Source organism: Monodelphis domestica, chromosome 2, assembly GCF_027887165.1.
Source record: "Monodelphis domestica isolate mMonDom1 chromosome 2, mMonDom1.pri, whole genome shotgun sequence".
NCBI lineage: Eukaryota > Metazoa > Chordata > Mammalia > Didelphimorphia > Didelphidae > Monodelphis > Monodelphis domestica.
The window spans coordinates 46,541,035-46,564,321 of record NC_077228.1 but is presented as its reverse complement, the minus strand read 5'-3'; the positions used below and the strand labels follow the sequence as shown (position 1 = coordinate 46,564,321).

The 23,287-nt window shown below is 38.1% G+C and overlaps 1 protein-coding gene across 2 annotated transcripts in view; it reads left to right on the top strand.

Annotated features, from left to right (window-relative positions):
• Positions 1–13,212: 13,212 nt before the first annotated feature.
• The window catches only part of RPF1 (ribosome production factor 1 homolog), a 33,055-nt gene continuing 22,980 nt past the window's right edge, over positions 13,213–23,287 (top strand). The window contains exons 1-2 of one of the 2 annotated variants that reach the window (XM_001367175.3): positions 13,213–13,506; positions 21,565–21,621. In XM_001367175.3, coding sequence (XP_001367212.1) covers positions 13,279–13,506; positions 21,565–21,621 — 285 coding nt within the window. In that variant the 5' untranslated portion in view covers positions 13,213–13,278. The remainder of the gene's footprint in view (positions 13,507–21,564; positions 21,622–23,287) is intronic. The other variant, XM_056815417.1, reaches the window with a different exon arrangement.

The following is a 23,287-nucleotide window of genomic DNA, read 5'->3' as shown; positions in this document are numbered from 1 at the left end:
AGAAAGACCTTTCATTTTTATTAAAAAATTTTTTTTAATTCCACATTAGGCTGAAAAGAATAATTTATATTGTCTGGTAGGCTGTATAATCCAAATGTATCTTCCTCCTCCACCCCCGTTCATTCCCCAAAGAGATCATAGAAGGAAATACTGAATAATTTCAAAAATAACACATTTATACCTCAGTTTGTTTTCATCCTAATTTCAATGATCACTATTTACCTAATAATCTAAGGCCACTAAATTTCAACTAGCTTTGGTTTCCATTTCCCTGGTATAATTCCTTATCTACACAAAAGACACACAAAAAAGGCTCTCAAAATTACTGATTCTATTTTTTTTTCCTACCCAACTGTCTATCATCCCTTTGAATAGCTTGAGTGCAGAACACATCTGGAGTCTACTCTTTTCTTCCAGCACAGAAAATTCCAGGAACCAAATCTCACTGGACTCTGAGCACCAAAACAGTCTTTCAGCTGGTGATCTGAATAAATCTCCTCATTCACTTATCACAGATAGACATGAATAGCCCTTTCCCACCTTCGATTATTCAAACCCTTTGGCAGAAATTGGGGGGGGGGAACCCAAAGGAAAACCTCAGTTGTTGTGGGTTTGTTTGTTGTTGGCTTTTTTTTTTTTGGCCAAACTAAGGTTGTCAATTATTTTTGCCCTTCAGCTATGTTTGAAATTCTATTAAACTATCCCAATGCAAAAAGTGACAGCTTAAACCAGCCAAATAAATAGCTCTTGGTGAATCTGCCTCTTGTTCCCTAATATGTTTTTGTGTTCACTCAGAATTTCAGCATTCATAGGGACCTCAGAGGCCAACTAGCCCAACCAGTATCTGAAAGGCAATCTCTTTGACAGCATCCATGACAAGTGGTCCTGCAGTCTCTCCTTCAAAACTTTTGGTAAGGGACTCATTCCCAAAGCAACTCTGATCTGAACTTTAAAAAGCTTTAAAAGGAGCTTACTTTTTTAAATTTAATTTTAAAAAATCAGTCATATTTATTACATGACTTAAAACTCTTGAGATCTTTCTGCACAAAAACCCCGTGTTGTAGCTAGCACCAAGTGTTTTATATTCATTTGACAAAAAAGAAATCAAAAACCCAGAAACATTTACTGACTTGACTAAGTCACAAAACTAAGGTCAACTTGGGAGTCAGGATTCAGACCCAGGTTTCCTAAATCCATTCCCTTTACACCATATACTGTATCTGTATCGTATGTCCTCAAGAGCTTTGAGAACTTACACAGCACATTCAAGAGCCAGGAACTTAGTCACCAGAGTTAATTTAATATTGCATGTTGGGGCACCCTTCCCAAATAACGAGATACGTTCCCCAGGGAATTGCCATCCCAGGTTATTCCATGAGCCTACATCCCCTAAAATCATAATTTGTGAGCTCCCATTCATGTGCTTACCTTTATTAATAAACCAGAAGACACATATAAACGAAAGACATTTCTTGAAATGGCATAATAAGAAACATAGTAGCAAAGCATTTCCTCCTCAAACATGGGGCGCTTTCTCCCTTGAATATAAATGGCGTTAGTGGTAAAAGATCTTACTCACACCTCTGATATTACAGGACCTCTGATGTCATTTATTGACTGACAACAGGTCTGCTGATGCTCATGTTTTCCAAAGATGTTACCTAAATGCTCATGCCAAGCCTGTTTCCTGCTGGTCTTGGGCACTACTTAGCCAGATATGTAATCTCTGCTGTTCGACGATCTTCTGCTACATATTGTTCTACCAGATGCAACTCTGCTGGACTCACAGTTGCTGCTTGACTATAATCCATGCCAGATGTTGCTGTTTCAAATGCTCCTCTGCCAGGTGCTGAGCAGTTGAACACATAGTCTCTGCTGGATACATAATCTCAGACTGACATCCTCCACCATTTCTTCAAAGAAAGAGTAGGTCCTGCCATATACTTAGAGAAGGCAGAACAGCCTTGTTCTAAGTGGGACCAGCAAAAAGCCTCCCTGACCTTATCCTTTCTAGGGACCTGTCTTATCCCCAACACTAGATTCTCATCGCAGAGGACAGAGATCCTTAGAACAAAGAGCAGGGCCATCTCTTGAGGGCTAGCTCTTGCCCTCAAGCTTAGTCTTTCCTTTGGACTCCTTTTCCTAATGAGGGGTTTGGGTTCCTTCATCATAGATTTCATTCCATTTCAGAATGATCACTCCATAGATTGTCCAAATTTTCATATCTGAAGGTTCTGCTATAGACCTGCAATTGTTATTTACACAACAGCTCTCAACACTCTGGAGTTCAGGGCACTTCCATTTTCAAACCAAGCCTTTCCCTTCTGCCACACAGGAACCTGGCACAGTAATGAGCTAAACCCAGAGGGCAAGGTCATTGGTCTCTGCCACTGGCCTAAGTGCATTCCTGGCCTTTTTGAATGCAGATAGAGCAGCTTTTAGAGCACTCATTCATACTAAGAATTAGCCTATATAATACAGATTTAAGAGTTTATATTCTCATGGGTTGGAAAAATACTTATTTAGGATTAGGTTTGGATTTTAATCCCAGTGCTGTCATTGACACTTATCAATATACTTGATTTTTCTAGGTTTCAATTTCCCTCCTGAAAAATGCTGTTAATTCTTTCCTTGTGCTCATCTTAGAGGTAGAATGTAAGAAGAAAAACAGATCATACAGTTGGAGCATTCCAGAGAACTGAAAATTTAAACTATTTGAGTTGACCTTACTTTTCATTCTCTAGTTGTAAATTTTGAGGTCCCACAGTAGGAAGAACTGACAGAGAGAGACACCTTTTCTTTTCGTACGTCATTACAGGAATTTACCAAGTCATGATAGTCATGATAGTAACTAAGGTGTCAAGACCAAGATACTAATGAGGTTTAACAGATGAAAACAAAGTACAGAGTAGACTGACTGACTGAACTCCTTGTAAAGAGTGTACGCTCTCTTGAGGATTTATATATATAAATATATGTATGTATATACATATATATATAAGAACTAATGAAATCCATACTAAAATGACACCATCTGATTCAAGTAAAAAATAACTTATACTATTAATAAAAAAGACAAAATACATTTCATGAATACATATACACACACATATACATACATACATACATACATATATATATATATATATATATATGTCCAGAGCTGCAACACTACCATTCAATGACTGGCTTTTAGTCTCATTTTTGTAGGGAATAGGGAGAGAGCTAGACACTTCATTGACTTATTAGCTGTGTAACCTTGTATAAATCACTTCCTTTCCTCTGGGCTTCAGTTTTCTCATCTTCAAAATAAAAGGATTAGACTAGGTGATCTCCAAGGTCTTTTGAGCTTGACACTGCAAGATGCTCTGATTTAGCATTTTGATAACTGTATTCTTCAAACAAGTTCTGCATTTAAATGTTTTGATCAGTTTTCATTGAGTCTTCCATTCTGGCTGAATAATTAATGCCAGGCCAGCTTTGATGGTTGATTTGAATTTCATTCCCATAAACTCATTGAGATGTATCTCTTTCTGATGAAATGTTTTTAATGACTATAGTCAGTGTTAGTCAGAAAGTCAGTAAGCTTCCACTGTGGGTAGCTCTGTGTGCTAGATGATCTAGGAGGGAGACAATGTAAAGAGCATCCCATTTTCAAGGAGAAGAATCTGAGAAGTATGTTGGAATTCCAGTCCAACTACTTATTGGTGATGTGTGTGACTTTGAGTAAGTTACTTCTCTCTGGGTCTCAATTCCTCTTCTGTAAAATGAGGAGGTTAGACTAGATCATTTATGAGGTCTCTTCTAACTAGCTAGAGTTGCAATCTTACATACAAAATAGAGAGATATGAGAGACTGAGTCTTTTCACGGATATTCTAGATGGAGCAATAAGATTTCACATATGAAGTGAACTGAGGACAATTATAAAGCAACTTATCAACAAATGACCTAGAATGTAAGCTCCTTGAAGGCAGACACCACTCAGTCTGAAGTTGATAGTCCCAGTTCTTACCACATGCATGACACCCAGTTAGAACTCAATAAGTGCTTATTGAAATAAACAACATGGAAACTCTATAGGACACTGCTTCAGTATTGTCAACATGGAAATCTAGAGATCCCCAGTTTATTTAGTTTGAATGTAGAAACCCCAGGTTTCTACAATACAATTCTACAGGTTTCAGACAATAGATATTCATGTCAGCTTTGGTGCAGTAGGTAGTGCTTCAGTCTCCCAAGCTGAAGGTCCTGAGTTCAATCCTCAGTAAGGAGGGTGTGATATACAGGGAAAGGTTTCTGGAGAGCTACTTGACCACCTGAAGTGGATGTCTATTGTCTGGTGAAGTGAGACCTTCCCTTAGGGGGAAACCTCTCCTGTGACAAGGTCAAAACCTGGGGTTTATGCCCTCAAACTAAATAAACTGGGGATTTCTAGATTTCCATGTTGACAGTATCATGCAAGATACATAGGATTCTTTTTTCATGATGAACATTCTTTTTATTAGCATTTAGCAAAGGTAGCTTCAGTGACAATTTTCCTTGCCTAATAGAACTTTTGGCACCACAACAAAACAATTCAAACCAATGTTGACTTAACAACGATTGGGAGCCAGAGATGAATTGGAACAATTCTTTATGTGTTTCCTATAGCAATTTTTGATGTTTAAAAGGCTTTGCTGAGTCAATATTCTATTCCTGGCTGTGAAGTCTTAGAAGATTCTTTTTAAGTCTGGCCACTGCGTTTCGGGAGTCAAACATTAGTGGGCATTGTATCTATCCTAGGAGGTAAACAGGATTTTTTAAACTTTGTTTAATAAGAAGAGCAATAAAAAGTAGATTTCAAGTGTTAGGAATAATCTGTGTATTGAATCCAATTTTGAATTCTTAACCATTTCTAGGTGCATAGAGGCACCACAATGTTGGAACCAATACCATTGACATTCTACCTAGAGGTGCTAAAGAATATCAACATAGAGACAGAAACTATGCATCAATGAGATTGAAACTAGGATGAAAGTTTATTCTTCCACCAACAAGTGTGGTCAAGTCCTTAAACATGACTGCATCTGTGACTAGTTAGAGGTGAAGAGTATCATGCCTTATTAAAACCAGGGTTTATGGCTTACTTGCTTCCAAAAAGGTTCTGAGATCATTTATAAAGTCAATACATTTCAAAAATGTGAAAATGTAAAATAAAAATTCACCAAAAAGTAGTTCAAAGGGACAAATAAATATTCAATTCTATTTGATTCAATAAATGCTTATTAAACTCAACTCTGTGATGTTCTGTACTTGGCACTGGGTATGAAATACAAGGGGGGAAAAGTGAATAGTTTCAGTTCTCAATGAGTTTTCATTTAACTGGGAAGATATAATATGTATACAGATGAGTAAATATAAAGCAATTCAAGGAGAAAGGAAGAATGACTGGGAACATAAGTACTTATATAAGTATAAGTAATACCTACTTATGTGCCAGGAACTGTGCTAAGCAAGTACTTTATGAATCGTATCTCATTTGATCCTCCCAACAACTGCTCTGGGAGGTAGATGCTGTTATTACTCCCATTGTACAGTTGAGGAAACTGAGGCAAATACAAATTAAATTATTTGAACAATAGGGTCAGGGAAAGTTTCATGGAAACCAGTGGCATTTGAGGTGAGCTTTAAACAAGAAGGTCTCTGAGAAGAGAAAGACACTCTGGGTATTTGTAGTTAAGGGTTGAATTTATTTCTGGCAGTGAAGGCAAACACAGAAGTCCACTGGGTCCACTTAATTCCTAAATCTACCTGCTGGAGAAGCTGACCACAGGCAACAGCAAAGTCGATGAACTGCAAGGTGGGCTTTTCACTAGCTTAAGGTAATAGAAGACATAGATTCGTCCTAAATTTGCCTTTGTTGGTAACTGATGGGAAGAAAAATACAATATTAATTTGCTCTTACTAGGACTCTGGATCTATATGCTTGCAGGCATGATGAGTCTCATTTGGTTTGAAGTAGAACTTCTATTAGAACTAGAAACTGTATCAGACAACTTTGCACATGTTTATGTCTTGCCTCTTCAACTAGACTATAAGCTCTTTGGGTATAAAATGTATTTTACACTACAAAATCAATTGATTATAAATCATATTTTTTGTAAACTAATTCGTTATTTAACTATGTAAAATCCCTTCCAGGACTACTATTCCAACTCCCACTTGAAGGCTGAGTCTCTAGAAAGCTACTATTCCTAGTTAGGGTTTTATCAAGTAACTCTGAAACTGAAATTTCTAATACCATCACTCATGAACCCCACACTGGTATACTTCCCACTTCCAATTAACCATAGCTTTTAGGAAAAAGGATTTAATGAAAAGGTTGAACAAGAACATTAGTTATAAGAAACATTCACCAACCAAGTGGAAGTGTATTTTTTCCCTTGAAACCTTGGTGAGAGTGAGCTCAAGCTCAAAGTACAAGAGTGAAGTTTATTTATCTTTTATTCCCAATGTCTCAGTTTTTCTTAGCACCTTCTGCTATTTTTAATATTACTCTACCATTGGTGCCAAAGAAATGAGAGGGATTAGATAGGGACATTGTACATTATTTGCTTCATGGTTTGGCATGGACAAATTTGTCATTTTCAAGTAGATAGTCTGAATGTGAACCTCTCCATACTTGTTTAGATGAGTCCTCAGAAAATGGGCATAGTCCACTCCTTGGACAATAGACAATTAAGCTCTAAGTTGTTGGAAGAAGTACACAAATCAATGTAGTCACAGATCCCCTGAAGAAAAGGAGTATGGGAGTATTCCCAGGGTATGGCATCATGACGAGCATACAGTAAGCATTAAATAAGTTTACTGAATTACACTGAACTTTGTGAGGTAGGCAGTGTGAGTCTTGTCAGCACCATTTTTACCTATGAAAAAGCTAGGAATAGTTTTCTTTCAGTTTTGTCTCTCCCTGATTTTAGTTTTCAAGACCATATTTGTATCACAAGAGGAATTTGGTGGGATCCATCTTTTTCCTGTTTTTTTTTTCCTTGCAACTTCTTATGTAATTTTGGAACTAATTTTCTTTTAATGATTGAAAAAATTCGCTTGTTTTAAATCCAGCTGATCCTGAGGTATTTTCTTTGAGAATACATTTAATAAGCTGAGCTTGAATAGGGATATATTTAAAATCTTATATTGGTTTCAATGAGGTAGCATAATGGGAAAGCACCAGGGGGCAAGGGAAATTGTATTAGATTTAAAGGCAGGGGACTAGGTCCAAATGGTGGCCCTGCTGCTTCCTTGGGTAACACAGTTGGGTGTCATTGGGAAGAGTAGGGTCTGCTAGCCAGTGCTGGATCCATTCTGCTCCTCACCACTTTTGAAGAGGGCAGAGAGGAATTTCTCCCAGGTTTTGCCCATTTCTTCTCTGGTGGGTAGTTTAAGGTGTGATCTTTTCTTTGGAGATTTAATCCATGATAGCCTCTTATAATTATTAACTTTACTGGTGGCCTAGGGGTAATATGATGGCCCTTGGGCTCACATGCTCCCTTCCTCTGATTTTTTATGGAATTTATATAAGATGAAAGTTATAAGGACAATCATAATAACTCAGAGCTTCCCCCACTTAGAAAACTTTTAACATTCAGATAATGACTTGGCACTCTGCCCTAATTAAAAATTTTGCATCTCTCCATCTCACCCCTGTCCTCTCATTGTTTGAAACAAAAACAGATACTAGAAATATTTAGGTAAAAAAAATTTTTTAAGTGAGTAGATTATATTACAGAGTCTGTTGTTAGATAGGGATAGAGAGTAGTAAAGTTTGGAAAAGAAAGGACCCTTTTTGAAGCTTCTCTGTGTCTTTTGACTGAGTAGAGCTTAGTGTAATCAATAGCTTCAGTTGGGGTCCTCAGTTCAAAGATGCCTGCAGAGACCCAAAGGCCAACTTGAATCTCTGCTCACTTTAGGTCTCTTTCTTTTAGGTTTTTTTTTTTCCTGTGATTGTTGTCTTTGTGCCTTTGATACTTTACAGTTTGATTTTTTTCTAGTTAGGTCCCAGGTAGAGTTAGGATGTCAGCCTCTCATTCTTTCCTCTCAGTTAGTTCTCTCAAAAGTGTTTCTTTTAGGGGGTAGCTGGGTATCTCAGTGGATTGAGAACCAGGCCTAGAGATGGTAGGTCCCAGGTTCAAATCTAGCCTCAGACACTTGTTAGCTGTGTGACCCTGTTTAAGTCACTTAACCCCTATTGCCTAGCCCTTACCACTCTTTTAAAACTCCCAGGGATGATTCAAGTTCCCTTTTTTTAGATTAAAGATCATGATATTCCAAACCATTTTCAGAGTCATACAGAAATGTTTATCCCTCTGAACTATAATTCCCATGCTAGATAGTTCTCAAATCCCTATTATTTACTACCTAACTGACCATGAGCACTTAATCTCTCCATACCCCAGAATTCAGAGTTCAAAGGAATCTGAATAATCATATAGTCCAATTCATACATTAAACAAGAATCTTCTTGACGACATGCCCAACAAGTGGTTATCAATTCTTTGCATAAAGCCTTCCAAATGAAAAGAAACCTCAAACTTCCCAAGGAAGCCCAGGCTCTTTTTACTATAAATTGCCCTAATCCTTACATTTTTACTTAAGTCAAGACTGATTTTTTTCTTTTTACAACTTCCATCCATTAATCCCAATTCTACCTTCTAGGGCCAGAAAGAAGAATTTAAATCCCCCTTTCTTCCATGTGACAGCTCTTCAAATGCCAGGAGAAATAGCATTTCTCTACCCCTTACCTCCAAACAGGAAAATTACTATAGTGTACAATTAGATGTTTTGCAACAGAATTCAATGACTTGTCTTAGTTGATAGAAATCTCAGTATGCCCTGTAGAGGATGCAACAGTAAAACATGGGGCATCAATTGTTTTTAATATTCTTTCTGATTACAATGCATTAGTTTAACAACCTTGAGCAACCAAGATCAACTTTAAGCTAGAACTATAGTTTTCTATCTTTCTGAAGATCCCTTTCCTAGCATAAAGGACCCTGCAGATCCAACTGTTTTCCATCTGCCACTACAAATATAATCTCTCCCAATTAGTGGAAAGAAAATTACTGCCTGTAAGGAAAATCCAATGAGGTGGTCTGGCTTTTATTAATAATAGCAATGAAATCACTAAGAAGACCTAGGGGAATTGTCTGTAAAATGAAAGAGTTGTCTAGACTTCTAAGGTCCCTTCCAACTTGAAATCTAGTATTCTATTAAGATGGACTTCATATGGATAAGCACCATTTCATCTGATAAAGGTCTAAGGGTTTTAGTAGCTCCACCTAAGTCAACAGGGCATCATGGCAGCCCAGAAAGCAAATATTTTAAGCATCATTAAGAGACAGTACTAGTTCCTAGGTTTAGGAAAATGATCATCCTGTTGTATACTGCTGCACAGAGCTGCAGCCACAGGTTCATTTCAGAGTGCCACATTTTAGGGAGAACATTCATGAGCTGGAGAACATTTAAAGGAGGTAACCAGGCTGGTAAAGGACCTTGAAGTCATGGCATCATGACCTATGTGGATTAGTTAAAGGAATCTTTAGGTGAAGTTTAACTTGGAAAAGAGCTTTGGGAATGGAGAGGGCTAACATGAGAGTTATCTTTAGTATTTGAAAGATCAGCCACATGGAAGAGAGCTTACACTTACCTTGTTTAGTCTAGATCAGAAATTTGGAGCAATGAGGGGAAGTTGAAATGAAGTAGCATTAGGCTTGAAGGAATGAAAAACTAACAATTAAAACTGTTCATTTAAATTCTTATCTTCATTCTCTTTCCAAGGATATTTTGTCTTTGTGAATACCTGTGGAGAGCACTTCAATAATTTTTTTTTTTAGATTTTCCTCAAAAAGACACAAGAAACCAACCTTATTGTATAGCGGAAAGAGTATTGGATTTGGCATGAGAAGACCTAGGTTTAAATCCAGGCTCTGTCCCTAACTAGCTATATGGATTTTAACTTCTTTCCATACCTCGTTTTCCTCATATGGGAGTTAGACTAGATGATATTTAAACTCTTTTAATCCTTTGATCCACTAAATTAAACTGCTTTCATATTCTAAGCCAAAAAGTTTTCTTCAATATTTTGAAAATAAAATGACAGTCCTCAAAAATTCCTCAGAGAAGGGGTTCTTTAAACTTTGGGTGGGTGGGGGGGAAGTTATGGACTCCTTTGGCAATATGCTGAAATCTAAGGACTCCATCTCAGAATAATTTTAAAAATAAATAACATAAAATACATAGGTTTTCAAAGGAAATCAATTATATTAAAATAGTTATCAAAATGTAAAAAAAAAATTCATGGATCCTCTAAAATCTATTCACTGGCCCCTTTGAGATCTGTGAACGCCAGGTCTATGGACCCCTACCATGGGGAACTTCCAGGAAAAAATAATAGTGCTAGCTTGCACATATAATAATGGCAATAACTTATATTTACATCACATTTTGAGATTTACAAAGTGCTTTACTTACAAAAAAGTGAGGCAGATAGTATTATTATTCTAGCTTTACAGATGAGTAAAGTAGGGTTTCCTCAGAGATGTTAAGTAACTTTTCCAGTCAGAGTAATTAGAACCAGAACTCAAATTCAGGGCTTCTAACTCTAAGACCAGGCCTTTCTACTGTTGCCTACTAAGAGAAGCTCAGGAAATATACCTCCAGAGAAACAGAGACACTTCATAGATCAATTGGGCTTCTCTTGTAATTGTAGCCAATAAACTATATGGTGCAATTCAATCTTCTGCCGCTTCCTGACATTTTAAAGAGTTAGACAAAAGCTATATTTATCATCTTGTGAATCTTGTGAATCAGTAAACCTGCTAACATAAAAATTGCTTAATCCTGATTCCCATGAAAAGAATTCATCCTGTGTCTTTAGAATGATTCTATGATAGTTAGGAACACACTCCAGGCATTAATGGATCACGTTTTCTGAAGCAGATCTAGGTCAGAAACTTGTTTGTACAATGTGGAACTTATTTGATGGGTTCCAGAGCCCCCAGAAGGACAGGTGTAAAGTAAATAGGCAGAGACTATAATCGTAGCTAGTATTTTGAGTCCCCAGAACAACTCTATGGGGTGAGTATTATGGCAGGAGTTCTTAATCTGGAGTTTGTTGGGTTCAGTGAACTTGGATGGGAAAAAGTTACTACTTTATTTTCACTAACTTCTAAATAAAAGCACTTCCTTCAATGATGGATATAGGCCACAAACCAGTAGTATTAGCGGTACTTGGGCCTTTGTCACCAATAGGAATGATATATATTTTCATATTCTATTGCAAGTGTTGTAGATATCTCAGAATGTCATTTACACCCACCACTACTTTGAAATTACTATAGTTATTAGGTCCATGACTAGGTCATCATGAGGTGGAAGGATTCAAGTCTATAGAATGTATTTGGGTAAAATGGGTTTCCTTTGGAATCCATGGACTTAATTTTATCCATTTAACAACCTGATTTTGAAAAGAGGTCATCAGACTGCCAAAGGTGGGAGGTTCATAAAACAAACAAACAAAAAAAGTGAAGAGCCCATGGTATCTATTGGCATTATCTTGGAATTTGTTTGGTTCCTTAAAAAGAGCACTGAAATCTGGGATAAGAGCACTTGAGTTTGACCTCCTACTCTTATGAAACAATGAATGGGTAAGTAATCACCTCTTAGTCTCAGTGACTTCATCTATAACAAAGAAAGGCTTAGACTAAATCAAAGGTATCAAGTGTGCTGCAAAGGACTGTTCTATAACATTCTTCAGAATAGCCAGAGCTAGATTGGAATGTAATTGGAAAATATTTAACAAAATAATAAAAATACAACAACAACAACAAAAAACCAGATAACATTACATTTGAAATCTAAGTCAATATGCTGCCTACAGGGATCTTTATATATGATTACTGACTCCTTACTTCTGTTCAAGTGCACTAGATGATTTCCAAGGTCCCTTTGAGTTCTAAATGTATAGGAATTATAATTGACAGGTGAAGAATTAGCCTCAAGGTACTGAAGTGACTTGACTTGCCCATGGTTCATTGATTTTTCCTGACTCTAAATCAAAGGTATATAGTCAATGCTCTGACTCAGAGATCCTTTTTCTTTACTTTGTGGTGGTGGTTGTGGTATTTCCAAGCTATACTTTGAATGCTAGAAATGTAAGAGAAAGGGCAATCAGCAGGAAAAAATGAAAATGGATGAAATTGCTAGAAAGGATTTTCAATTTAGGAGTGAGTTCTATGTTCTTTAGCTTTGTCAGTAAAAACTTTTCTTCAAATGGTTGTGGAAATTCATTTATTCAACTAACACCCAAATGAATATAAATAGCATGTAGGGATTGAGAGCCAGGCCCAGAGATGGGAGGTCTTGGATTCAGATTTGAGCTCTGATACTTACTATGTGACCCTGGGCAAGTCATTTAACCCCCATGTTATATAAATGGGAGATCTGGAAAACAGATATACTACCTACCTATAAGGAGTTTATAACTAATTCAGAGAATGCCATATTTAGGAAATAGAAAATAGATGATTTGGGCTGGAATGTGGAATGTGTCAGAGAGATTGGATTATGAAGATTTTGAGGGCAGAGACAATTCTATTTTGACTTTGAGCCCTCAGTATCTAGCAGTGCCTCCCATTAATAGCTGTTGATTTTGGGGGGAGAGAGGAGAAATTGAGAAATATACTTTGAACTAGGATCAAAGATTTAGAGCTGAAAAGGGACCTTAACAATTATCTAGTGACAGTCTAGATTCTAGACCATCACTCCTCCTTTTATTATTTATTATAATATTTTATTATAAACTAAAACACCAAGGAGGGTATGACTAGCTCAGAACAGAAGTCAGAATCCAGAACTGGTCCTGTGACCCCAAGATTACAGGTTTGGGTTCTCAAACTCAGAACCTGCCCCTCTCCCCTCCTCTTTCTCCCTTCCTCTCTCACTCCCTTCCCCTTTTCTCTCCCTTCCCCACCTCATTTCCCAATCCCCTCCTTTCCCTTCCATCAATCACTCTCTCCCCCTCTAAACTCTCTCCCTCCCTCTCTTCTCCTCTCCTCCTTTCTCTTCTTTACACCTCTCCCCCTCCTTTGTTCCCCTTTTCTTCTCTTCCTTCTCTTTTTCTTTCTTCCCTCCCCCTTCTCCAAGCCCCAGGGCCAAAACCAGTAACCCGGAAGCGCAATGCTGCCTGGGCCGGAAGCGGAAGTACATGAGTTTGGGACCCTTACTGTGGAGGCCGCGGCATGGCGCGCAGCGGTGAAACCGGCGTTGGAGGCGAAGACCGGCGGGGCACAAAGCGGAAATCTCTCGCTGACGCCCCTCGGGAGGACTCCGAGGATGGGGCGGCAGGGAGCGGGGCCCCGGAACAGCCGCGGCCCGCGGCCTTCCCGCCCGGCTTCAGCATCTCGGAGATCAAGAACAAGCAGCGGCGCCACTTCATGTTTGTGCGCTGGAAGCAGCAGCAGCGAAAGGTGCCTGAGGCCGGGGCAGGCGGGCGGGTGGGCAGGCAAGAGGTCACTGGGGGGCTCCCCGGGTCACCGGAGCTGGGCTCAGGACTTCCAGGGCATCTCGCCCCCAAGCCCACGGGCTGACTGTGTAAAGTAGCTCTGGCACACGAAGGAAGGGACCTCACCGGCTACCTATTCGGTAGCCCCCAAGGCCTCTCGCCCTTTACAACAGCTTCTCTTCGCCTTGGGAGCCACTGCCCCGGGCCCTCCTCTACATGCCAGGCCTTCAAACACTTGAGAACAGCTAAACTTCCCCCTTCTCTAAACTGGCTCAGCCTGGCCAGCCCTTTCAGTTCTGAATCATTTGAATGTATTATTCTCTAGTCCTGCCCATTACTAACTTCCTAAGCATAGTAAGAGATACTTTGTTAAAAGATTGGCAACAGAATAAGTAAACTATTCATGTCAGTCCCCCCATCCAAATTAGTAATCCTGCAAAAAAAAGAGGTGAATGTAGTCTGGTTTGATTTGTACTTAGATAGCACTTACTATGTATCAGGCACTATCTTAAGCACTTTACAAATATTTCTCATTTGATCCTCACAACTCCGGGAGGCTAGGTGCTAATATGTCCATTTTACAGATGAGGAAGCTGAGACAGACAGAGTAAGTGACATCCCCAGGGTCACAAAGCTGATAAGTCTCTTGACCCAGGATTTGAACTCATGGCCTTCCTCTTTGATTCCAAACTCAGCACTCTCTCCTCTGGGTCACCTGGTTATCCTCCTCTGGACACTTCACAACTGTAAATGTTCATTTTGAACTGTGGTACCCCAAAACGTCGATAGCATTCCAGTGAATCTGACAGTTTGTACAGTGGGTCTATAACTTCTGTATTCTTGGAAGCCATGCTTTTTTTAATGCCTTTCAAGATCGCATTAGCTTTTTTTGAGCCCACTGAAGCTTTTCATCTCTTCCTGAACAACTGCTATCTATAATTGTGCCCTCCTTCATCTTATTCTTATGAAATTAGCTTTTTGGCACTCGCTTGCACAACTGTTATGTCTCTATTGAATTTCATTTGTTGGATTCAGCCAAAAGTTCTTTTCAGTCAAGATCCTTTTGGGTCCCAACTCTGTCATCCAAGATACTATCCATCCCTCCTAGTTTTGTGTCATCAGAAGATATGATGAACATGACATTAATAGGCATGCTAGACCTGGAGTCAGGAAGGCCTGAGTTTATATTTGGCCTGTTCAAGTTACTCTTTACCTCAGTTTCCTCATCTATAAAATAGGAATAATAATAGTATCTATCATTCAGGGTTGTTGGGAAGGTCAAATGAGATAATACTTTAGTAGTATATAAATGTTGGCTTTAATAATAATGATGCTTGTCATAAATGTCTTTATTCAAGTCATAGTTAAAAGAATGTTAAAACATTTCAGGTCCTGGGATCCTCCATTGGGATCCTCCTAGTATGTCAACATTGAACCATTACCAACTTTACTCTTAGGAGTCCTCTAACCAGTTCTGAATCTATCCAATTGTATTTTTACCTAAACCAGTCTTTAACTCTCCATCTTCCTAAGAATAGTATGAAATACTTTGCCAAAAGTTTGGTGACAGTATAGATAAAGAATATTCCTGGCAGTCCCCTCTGCCACTTTAGTAATCCTGTTAGAAAAAGAAGTGAATGTAGTCTGGTATGACTTCTACTTGATAGAAACTTTGCAGCCACTATTTCCTTACCCACATGCTCATTGCCCATTGCTTTAATGATCTCTTCTAGAAATTTCCTACTATTCAAAACCAGGCTCACAAGCCTATAGTTTGCAGTCTTTGTTCTTTTTCAATGTTTGAGAATTGGGATAACATTTCCTCTTTTTCAGTCTGGTACCATCATCTTTTCCTGTGAAATTTCAGTTGTTTCTAATGGTGCCTCTCTAAGAGTCATATTTAGCTGATCTCTCAGGATGAGGATGTTCTTCTGGGCTAATGGACTTTAGTTTATCAAGGCCAGCTAGGTGCTTTCTGTCTCCTTACCTATGGTATCAATTCTCACTTAGGAATGGCCTGGGATCAAATCTGTTCTCCAGCACTTGAGTTCTCTTAGCCTCAGTTACCCTTTCTGTACAATGGAGATGATGATATTATCTCTTGTATTGGCCCCCACAGAAGGGACCAATTTTGTCACTCTCTTATTTGATAAACATAAGCTCTATGTTACTTCAAGGATCAAAATAGAAACTCATTATTTGGTATTTAAAGCCTTTCCTAGCTGAACCCAACATATTTTTCTAGCCTTATTGTATACCATATTCTTATAAAACTGACTTTATCATACTCCATTTCTGTACCTCTGCAATGACTGCCCCTTCTTTCCTTTTTATCTAAAATCCCTGTATGTATTTAATATATGTACGTGTCTTCCAGGGCTATATTACAAGCTTCATGAGGGCAAGAACTGTTTTTTTTTTTTAATGACAAGAACTGTTTTTATTCTGAGTTTTGCAAACACAAAATTAGCATAAGCATTATAGGAGAGAGGAAAAGATTATACATGAAACTGAACATCTGTTATGTAGGATTTTCATATAAATGTATCATTTTTCCTAGTTGGATTATAAGCTCCTTGAGGGCAGGGACTGATTTCATAATTACTATGCACATTATATAACAGCAGAATATTGTACATGAAACTGAGAACCTCTCTTATGTAGAAGTTATTTATATTTTAAAGTCTATAATAAATATGACAAGTTAACTTTTCAAAGCTGTCCCATTGTGATTTCTTCTGGCCTTTCTGTTCATTTTTTTAGTGGCAGTGGTAGACCCTAGTTTACCTCCTGTCTTCTCCCTCCTCTGATGAAAGAACACAAAAAACGGAAAAACAAAGCCCTTGTGACAAAAATGCAAAGTTAAGCAAAACAAACTCCCACATTGGCCATGACTTTTATTTATTTATTTTACTTTTGTACTTTTATTCCAAGCATCTCTTTCGGTGATCTTTGCATCTGACTCCCATTTCTGTTGCTGCCAAGCTTCTACTTCACCAGTTCCCTATTGGGTATCTCCAACCAAATGACTTGGTGGTATCTTGAATTCAAAATATTGAAAATAGAACTCAATATCTTTCCCTCTAAACCAGGTTTTCCTCCAAAATTCCATTTCTCTCTAGGGTGCTGCCATCTTTTCTGATTTTGTAACCTCACAAGTATTTATTAAGCACCTAATGTGTGCCAGGCACAGAGCTAACCAGAAGATACAAAGAAAGACAAAAATAGTCTCTGCCCACTATAATATTGTAAGTATTATAGTCTAATGGAGAGATAGCATGCTAGCAGTTATGCCCAACAACACTTATACAGAATCAATTGGAAATAACAGCATGGGAGGGTGGGGTGGATGCCAGCCAGTGAAAAAGTGCTTAGTTTAGCTCTTTTGGGATGAGCAGCCAGCAAGGAGACTTGAGTTGCTAGAGGTAGAGTACGTGGAAAACAAGATATAAGGAGATTAGAAAAGTAGGAAGGGGCCAAGTTATGAAGGGCATTAAAGATTTTGATGTACTTTAGAAACCTAATAGGGTTTTGATTTTGATCCTGCAGGAATTAGGCAGCCACTGGAATTTATTGAATAGACTGTGCTTTAGGAAGATCAGTTTGACCTCAGGGTTGGAGAGGAGCCTGGAGAGAAGAAAGATGAGACAGGTAGCACAAAGGCCACCCAGAAGGCTGTTGTAGTAGTCTCTAGCCTGAGATAACTTTGGAGTTATCCTCAACCCTTTCCTTTTCCTTTCACCCCATGTGCAATCAGTTGGCATGTCTTTGCTATTTCACCTCCATGTCATCTCCCCTTTTATTCATTTACATGGCCATCACTCTAGTTCAGTGCTTTCTCTCTCCTGGACTGTTGCAATAGCCTACTAAATGGATAGCCAGCTTTCAGTCTTTCCCTTCAATTCATATAAAATAGAAGTATTAAAATATTCTTAACACTCAGATCTGGCCTTGTCATTTCTGCTAAGTTCAATGACTCCCATTTGCCTTTAGGTTAACATACAAATTCTTCAGCTTGGAATCTAAATCCTTCACAATTTGACTATAGCCTCCTTCTTCAGGTTTATATCATGTTACTCTCCTTATCCTCTGTAACTTGTTGTTCCCTGAACTTACCATTTATTCTTCTACTGTCTTTTCATGGGCCTTTTCACTCTAATCTCAGAGATAGATGATGGCACAGTATATAGATTGCTGACTTCTGGAAGATATAAGTTCAAATGTGGCCTCAGACACTTAGTAGCTGTTAACTGGCTAAGTTCTGTCTGCCCCATTTTCTTCAGTTGTATAATGGGCATGATAATAGCACCTAGCTATTATTAACAACAGCTAACAGAGCTGTTGTGAAGATTAAATGAGATAAAATTTGTAAAAGCTTTTAGCACAGTGCCGGGCATATATAGTGGATGTTATATAAATGCTTCTTCCCTTACTTGGGATGCCCTCCATCCTTACCTCTTGGGATCTTTGTCTTCCTTGAAGGTTCAGATTATATCACAGAGAGGTTTCCTTGATTTGGTATTCTTTTCCTTCTCAAAATGATGTTTATACTTTTCCAAAACTGTTCTAATTCACCAGCAAAAGGAAATAGGTAACAATTATATGAATTTCTAAAGTTTATAAAGGGTTTTATACTCATTCTCATTTGATCCTTATGACCCTGTGGGAGGCATTATTATCCCTATTTTAAGATGAGGAAACAGGCTCAGGTTGTTACTCACACATAGTTAAAGAATCCCAATTTTAAAACCCCAAGGAACCTTGGAGGTCATAAAAACGACCTGACAAGGGTTTATCTAGGCTTTTTTTGAGGATATCCTGTGATAGAGATCTTCAGTACCACCACATCTGAAACAAGGCATGCCACCATTGGTTGCTCCTTTCTCTGTTCTCTGGTGCCAAACAGAACAAATCTAATTCTTCTTCCACGTGACAGCCTGTCAAGTACTTAAGGATAGTTGTCAAGTCCCATCTTCCCTACCCCCAAGCCTCTTTATAGTCTAAAAATCTCCAGATTCTTCTGCTAATCCTTTTGGCAAGGAATTGAGGTCCTTCACCATTCTTTAGGGCTCTTCAGTACTCTGAAGTTTATCAGTATCCTTTTTGAAATTTGGTACCCGTTAATAAACGCATATTGTACCTTGACCAAATGTTTGTTGGTTGATTGAACCCCATTAAATTTCATCCTTTTCAATACCAATATGCTAGCCTAGTAAGATCTTTTTTCTTTTGCAGAGAAAAAAGTCTCATGTTAAGAGTTTTGCAACTCCACTTTCTTTCTACCATAAATTATAATTTACCCACCCAAAGTAGCAACTTTTCCCTTCTTTGATCCTTTTCTTTCCTCAATATAACTAAAAAAAAGACAAAAAAAACCCTTTCAAAACAAAAAGCTTTTTGTTTGCCTAGCATTCCTCACTAGCCTCAATTCATTCAGAGATTTAGCACTTCTTACATCATTTTTATGGTACTCTGCCACAAATCTGTATTCATCTTTTGTCACCTTTTGTCTATTTTCTGTATATATCTTTTAAAATCCAAGTTGCTTAGTGAGTTCTTTGTGCATTCATATCAGTTTCTACAGACAGTTCCCATTTTTCTTTCTTGTTGGAATTGTTTCCCTTTGAAAATTTAATTCCTAAGAATTTCCCATCTCTCCTGAACTAACTTCCATTGTCAAATTTTAGTCCATGAGATACTAATTAATCTTCCTCTGAAATCTCTGAAATCCATTTTCCCAGAACCAAGGGTTTGTGCCAAACTGTACCTTATCATTCTTTACTCTGCCACAAACTCATAAGAGGTAGTGGGCATTTCCTTAAAAGGTCCCAGTTATTTCTATCCTAGCATCTAGTTGTTAGAATCAGATCCAGAATTTGTTGATTTCCTCCTCTTTTGGTTCTTCATTCTTGAAGGTTGACATGATCATTAAGGTGGGTTGAAAGATTTTTAGCTGCTTTGCTTTCTGCAGATATATATATATATATATATGGCTTCAGCAGATGTCTGGGTAATTCAAGTCACCATCATTACTCAGACTTATTATCATATTCCTTATCTATTTGCTTTCTATCCAAGTGGCATGTATTTTGAGGATAGAATAGTTTCTCTTTGTCGTTATAGATCACCCCAAACGTTCCCTCTCAACTATGTTTCCCCTCTTAGTTCATTCCTTGATTTCCTCACATAAATTATATCTTAATATATAATGCTGTCTTCTGCCTCTCCCTTTTTACTTTATTCAAAGTAATAGCTATGAGGTCTCAAAGATAATTACTGAGGCAGGATTTGAACAGAGATCTTCTTTTTCTTTTTTCCCTAGAGCATGTTCCTTGAGGGCAGAGACTGATTTTTAATTTTGTCTTTGTAGCTTTAGTTCCTAACACAGCACCTTTCATGTGTTGTTGTTCAGTCATTTCAGTCTTGTCTAACTCTTCGTGATTTCCTTTCTAGTTTTCTTGGCACAGATACTGGAGTGGTTGACATATCCTTCCCCAGCTCATTTTACAGCTAGGGAGACTGAGACAAATAGGATCAAGTGATTTGCTCAGGGAATACACAGGTAATAAGTGTCTGAGACTGGCTTTGAATTCAAGTCTTCCTGATTCAGATCTAGTGTTCTGTCAGCCCTAGCTGCCCATTTTTCACACAGTAAGGGCTTAATACTTATGGGATTGAATTGGTGCATAAAGGGGAGTAATATGAAATAAAATGCAAAACTGGGCTAGAGCCAGTTTGAGTAGAGCCTTAAATGCCATGCTGAGGAGTTCATATTTGCTTCCAAGGCAATAGGGAGTCAGAGCTTCTTGAGGAGGATTGTAGCATCAATTATCAAGTTATTAAATACTACATGCAAGTCACTGTTCTGGATATTAGTAGAGAGGAGGGAGGGGTTAGATATGGGACACAATCAGTCTATGTCTTTATTCTAACAACATGTAAAGAATGAATTGGCAAGAGGGCGAATTGGGAACCAGAGTCTAATCAGAGGTGCATTAATTTAGATAATAGGTGCTTGTAGTAGAAAATGTGCTAATTTTGGAGGCTGTGGAGACCCAGGTTCTGTCACTTACAACTTATGTAACCATAGACAAATCAAAGCCTTTCTGAAACTTTATTTTCTTAGTTATAGGGTGAGAGGACTGGATTAGAATTTTAAGGCCATTTCTTGCTCTAAATTTATGATCCAATACTACCCTTTAGGTAAGTGCTTGACACTGAAATGTGTATGGAATTTAAAGTAAACTGAAATGTTATTTCTATGATGCGCATTTCTTCAGCAAAATCTGCCGAAGCTAGTTCTAGAAAGGTTAGCAATGAATTAAGAGGCACAGTACAATTCGTGACATTTAGAATCCCAAGCCTTCTTCTCCACAGAATTTTTATCTACTTTGACTTAAAGTGAATGAAGGTTACTGCAGGAAATTTTGTGATTCACTGTTTTATCACTATCAGATATTTATGTAGTACTTCAAGTTCTGTAAATTGCTTTACATACATGATCTCATTTGACTCTCATAACATCTCTGGGACATAGGTTTTATAACAGTTATTCCTATTTTACAGAGATAGAAACTGATGCTCAGAGAGGTCAAGTCTTTGCCCTTGTTACCCAGCTGGTAAAGGTTGGGGGTGGGTGTCATGTGATCTTAAGTTCAGCGCTACCATTTAGTTATCTGTAGTGGAGAAGAACACAAGAAATATAGAAAATGTTTGGCTCATAGTAGACAACATGAGTGTTTTCAGATCTAGGATTTTAGTAAAGGAAAGGTGGGTGTTGCTGAATCAAAGAAAGGAGATAACTGGTAACGGAAATCTTCATTTGATGGATTGAACAATGCTTTGCCTTGTACTCATGGTCATTATTTTGAGTTGCAACTTGTTTTTGAAAATAATATTAGGTTATTTTAATATTAACTTAATGGTTGATAATAACTGCCAACTTTAAACCGTTTTTAGACTTTTAATCTTTAATAAACATGTCTTTGCTATCATTTTTATTCATCTTTTTTTTATCTTTCAGGAAAAATTGGCAGCCAAGAAAAAACTTAAAAAAGAAAGGGAGGCTCTTGGAGATAAGGTAAATAAAATCTTTAACTTTTTGTGATTTCTATTTTGTACGCAGAAATAAATCAATAAACATTAACACATAATAGTAGTAAATAAATATGGATACTGAAAAAGCTACATAATTAATAGATAAGGGACCTCTTAAAGTATATAGCAGTGATGGTGATTCTATGGAATGGTTGCCAAAGATGACCTGTAGCATGTGCTCTCTGTGGGCACACAGGTCACCCTCCCCACCCCCAGAGTTTATTACTAGAAAGACTTGGGCAGAGCTGCTATCCTGCCCCTCTCCACCATGCCTGACAACATTTTTTTTACTTCACCTGACCTTTCACCCAGCAGCCCAAAGGTAGGTAACTCAGAGGTGGCAGAGATGGAGGGGAGCAGAGTGCTCAGGTCCCTTTCCTCCCCCTCTCTACACTCCCTGAAGACATTCCTCACTTCACCCACTCTTACACCCAGCAGCCCAATGGGAGCACTTTCTCCCTTCCCTGGGTGGGGTAAGGGTTGGGGCAGGGTATGCCCAGCATTCAGTAGGGGGTGGGGTAGGAGTGGGGCATGGCTCTCCATCTCTTAAAGGTTTACCATCACTAGTATATAGTTTAGAAGAGGGGCTAAAATCAAAACAGGTAATTATCTGATAGATTTATTTATTAGAGCAGGTACAAAATAAAGTGTGATATTCCAGGGGAGAGGTCCACAGTATGAGCAAGAAGACAGTGCAGGAGATGGCTTTTGTTTTGAGCTTTAAAAATATGAGTAGGAGTTCAGCAAGTGAGGAGGAAAACTACTCTGGCATCAACAGTAGCAGTGGGAAAGTTCATAGTGGATTTGGCAGACAGTCTAATTTGGCTGTAGAATGGAATGTGTAGAGGAATTCTCTGAAGTAATAAAGATGCTACTACATGTTTCTATTCCTTTGTAGTCTTCAAAGCACTCCTCACAAAAACTTGAGGCAAGTAGGAAATACAGGAAAAACAAAGTAAACCGAGATTGGAGAAGAGTAGGTTTTAATTTTGCTCATCAGGCCATATTTCATTAAAGATTGTTGAGGAGCAGGATGGCATAACCAGATCTCTGCATACAAAAGCTCATCCTATAAGTGGTTGAGAATATACTGGGGGACAAGATAGTGGAGGTAGAAGGGCACATTAAGGAGGCCTTACTCTGACTTGACAGTACTTTAATGCCCCATTCATACCCTTGGTACCCAACTTTGGTGGTGGCAGTACATTTTCTTATGTCTTCTTCAGAGAGAGATTTGGGTTGCTAAAAAGACAAGTGTTCTGTTTGGGAGTTTTGTTGGTCTTTTCATTTATTGTAGTCATTGTGAATATCCTAATTTTACTCTTTCAGTTCATATGTTCATCCATGCTTCTGAATTCTTCATAGTTGTGACTTCTTAGAAAGTAGTAATATTGCATTACATTCACATATCACAATATTTTTTTCTCAAAGCCATTTCTCAAAATATGGACATATACTTTTTTCTCAGTTTTTGCTACCACAAATCTAGTAACTGTGAATATTGTGTTGTATATGGGAACTTTGTCTTTGATCTCCTTGAGGTATAGGCCTAAGAGTGGTATCTTTCAGGCAAACATTTTACTTTTTTTAGCCACTTCTGACTTCCTTTGCAGAAGAGTTGGACCAATTCATAGCTCCACCAACAGTAT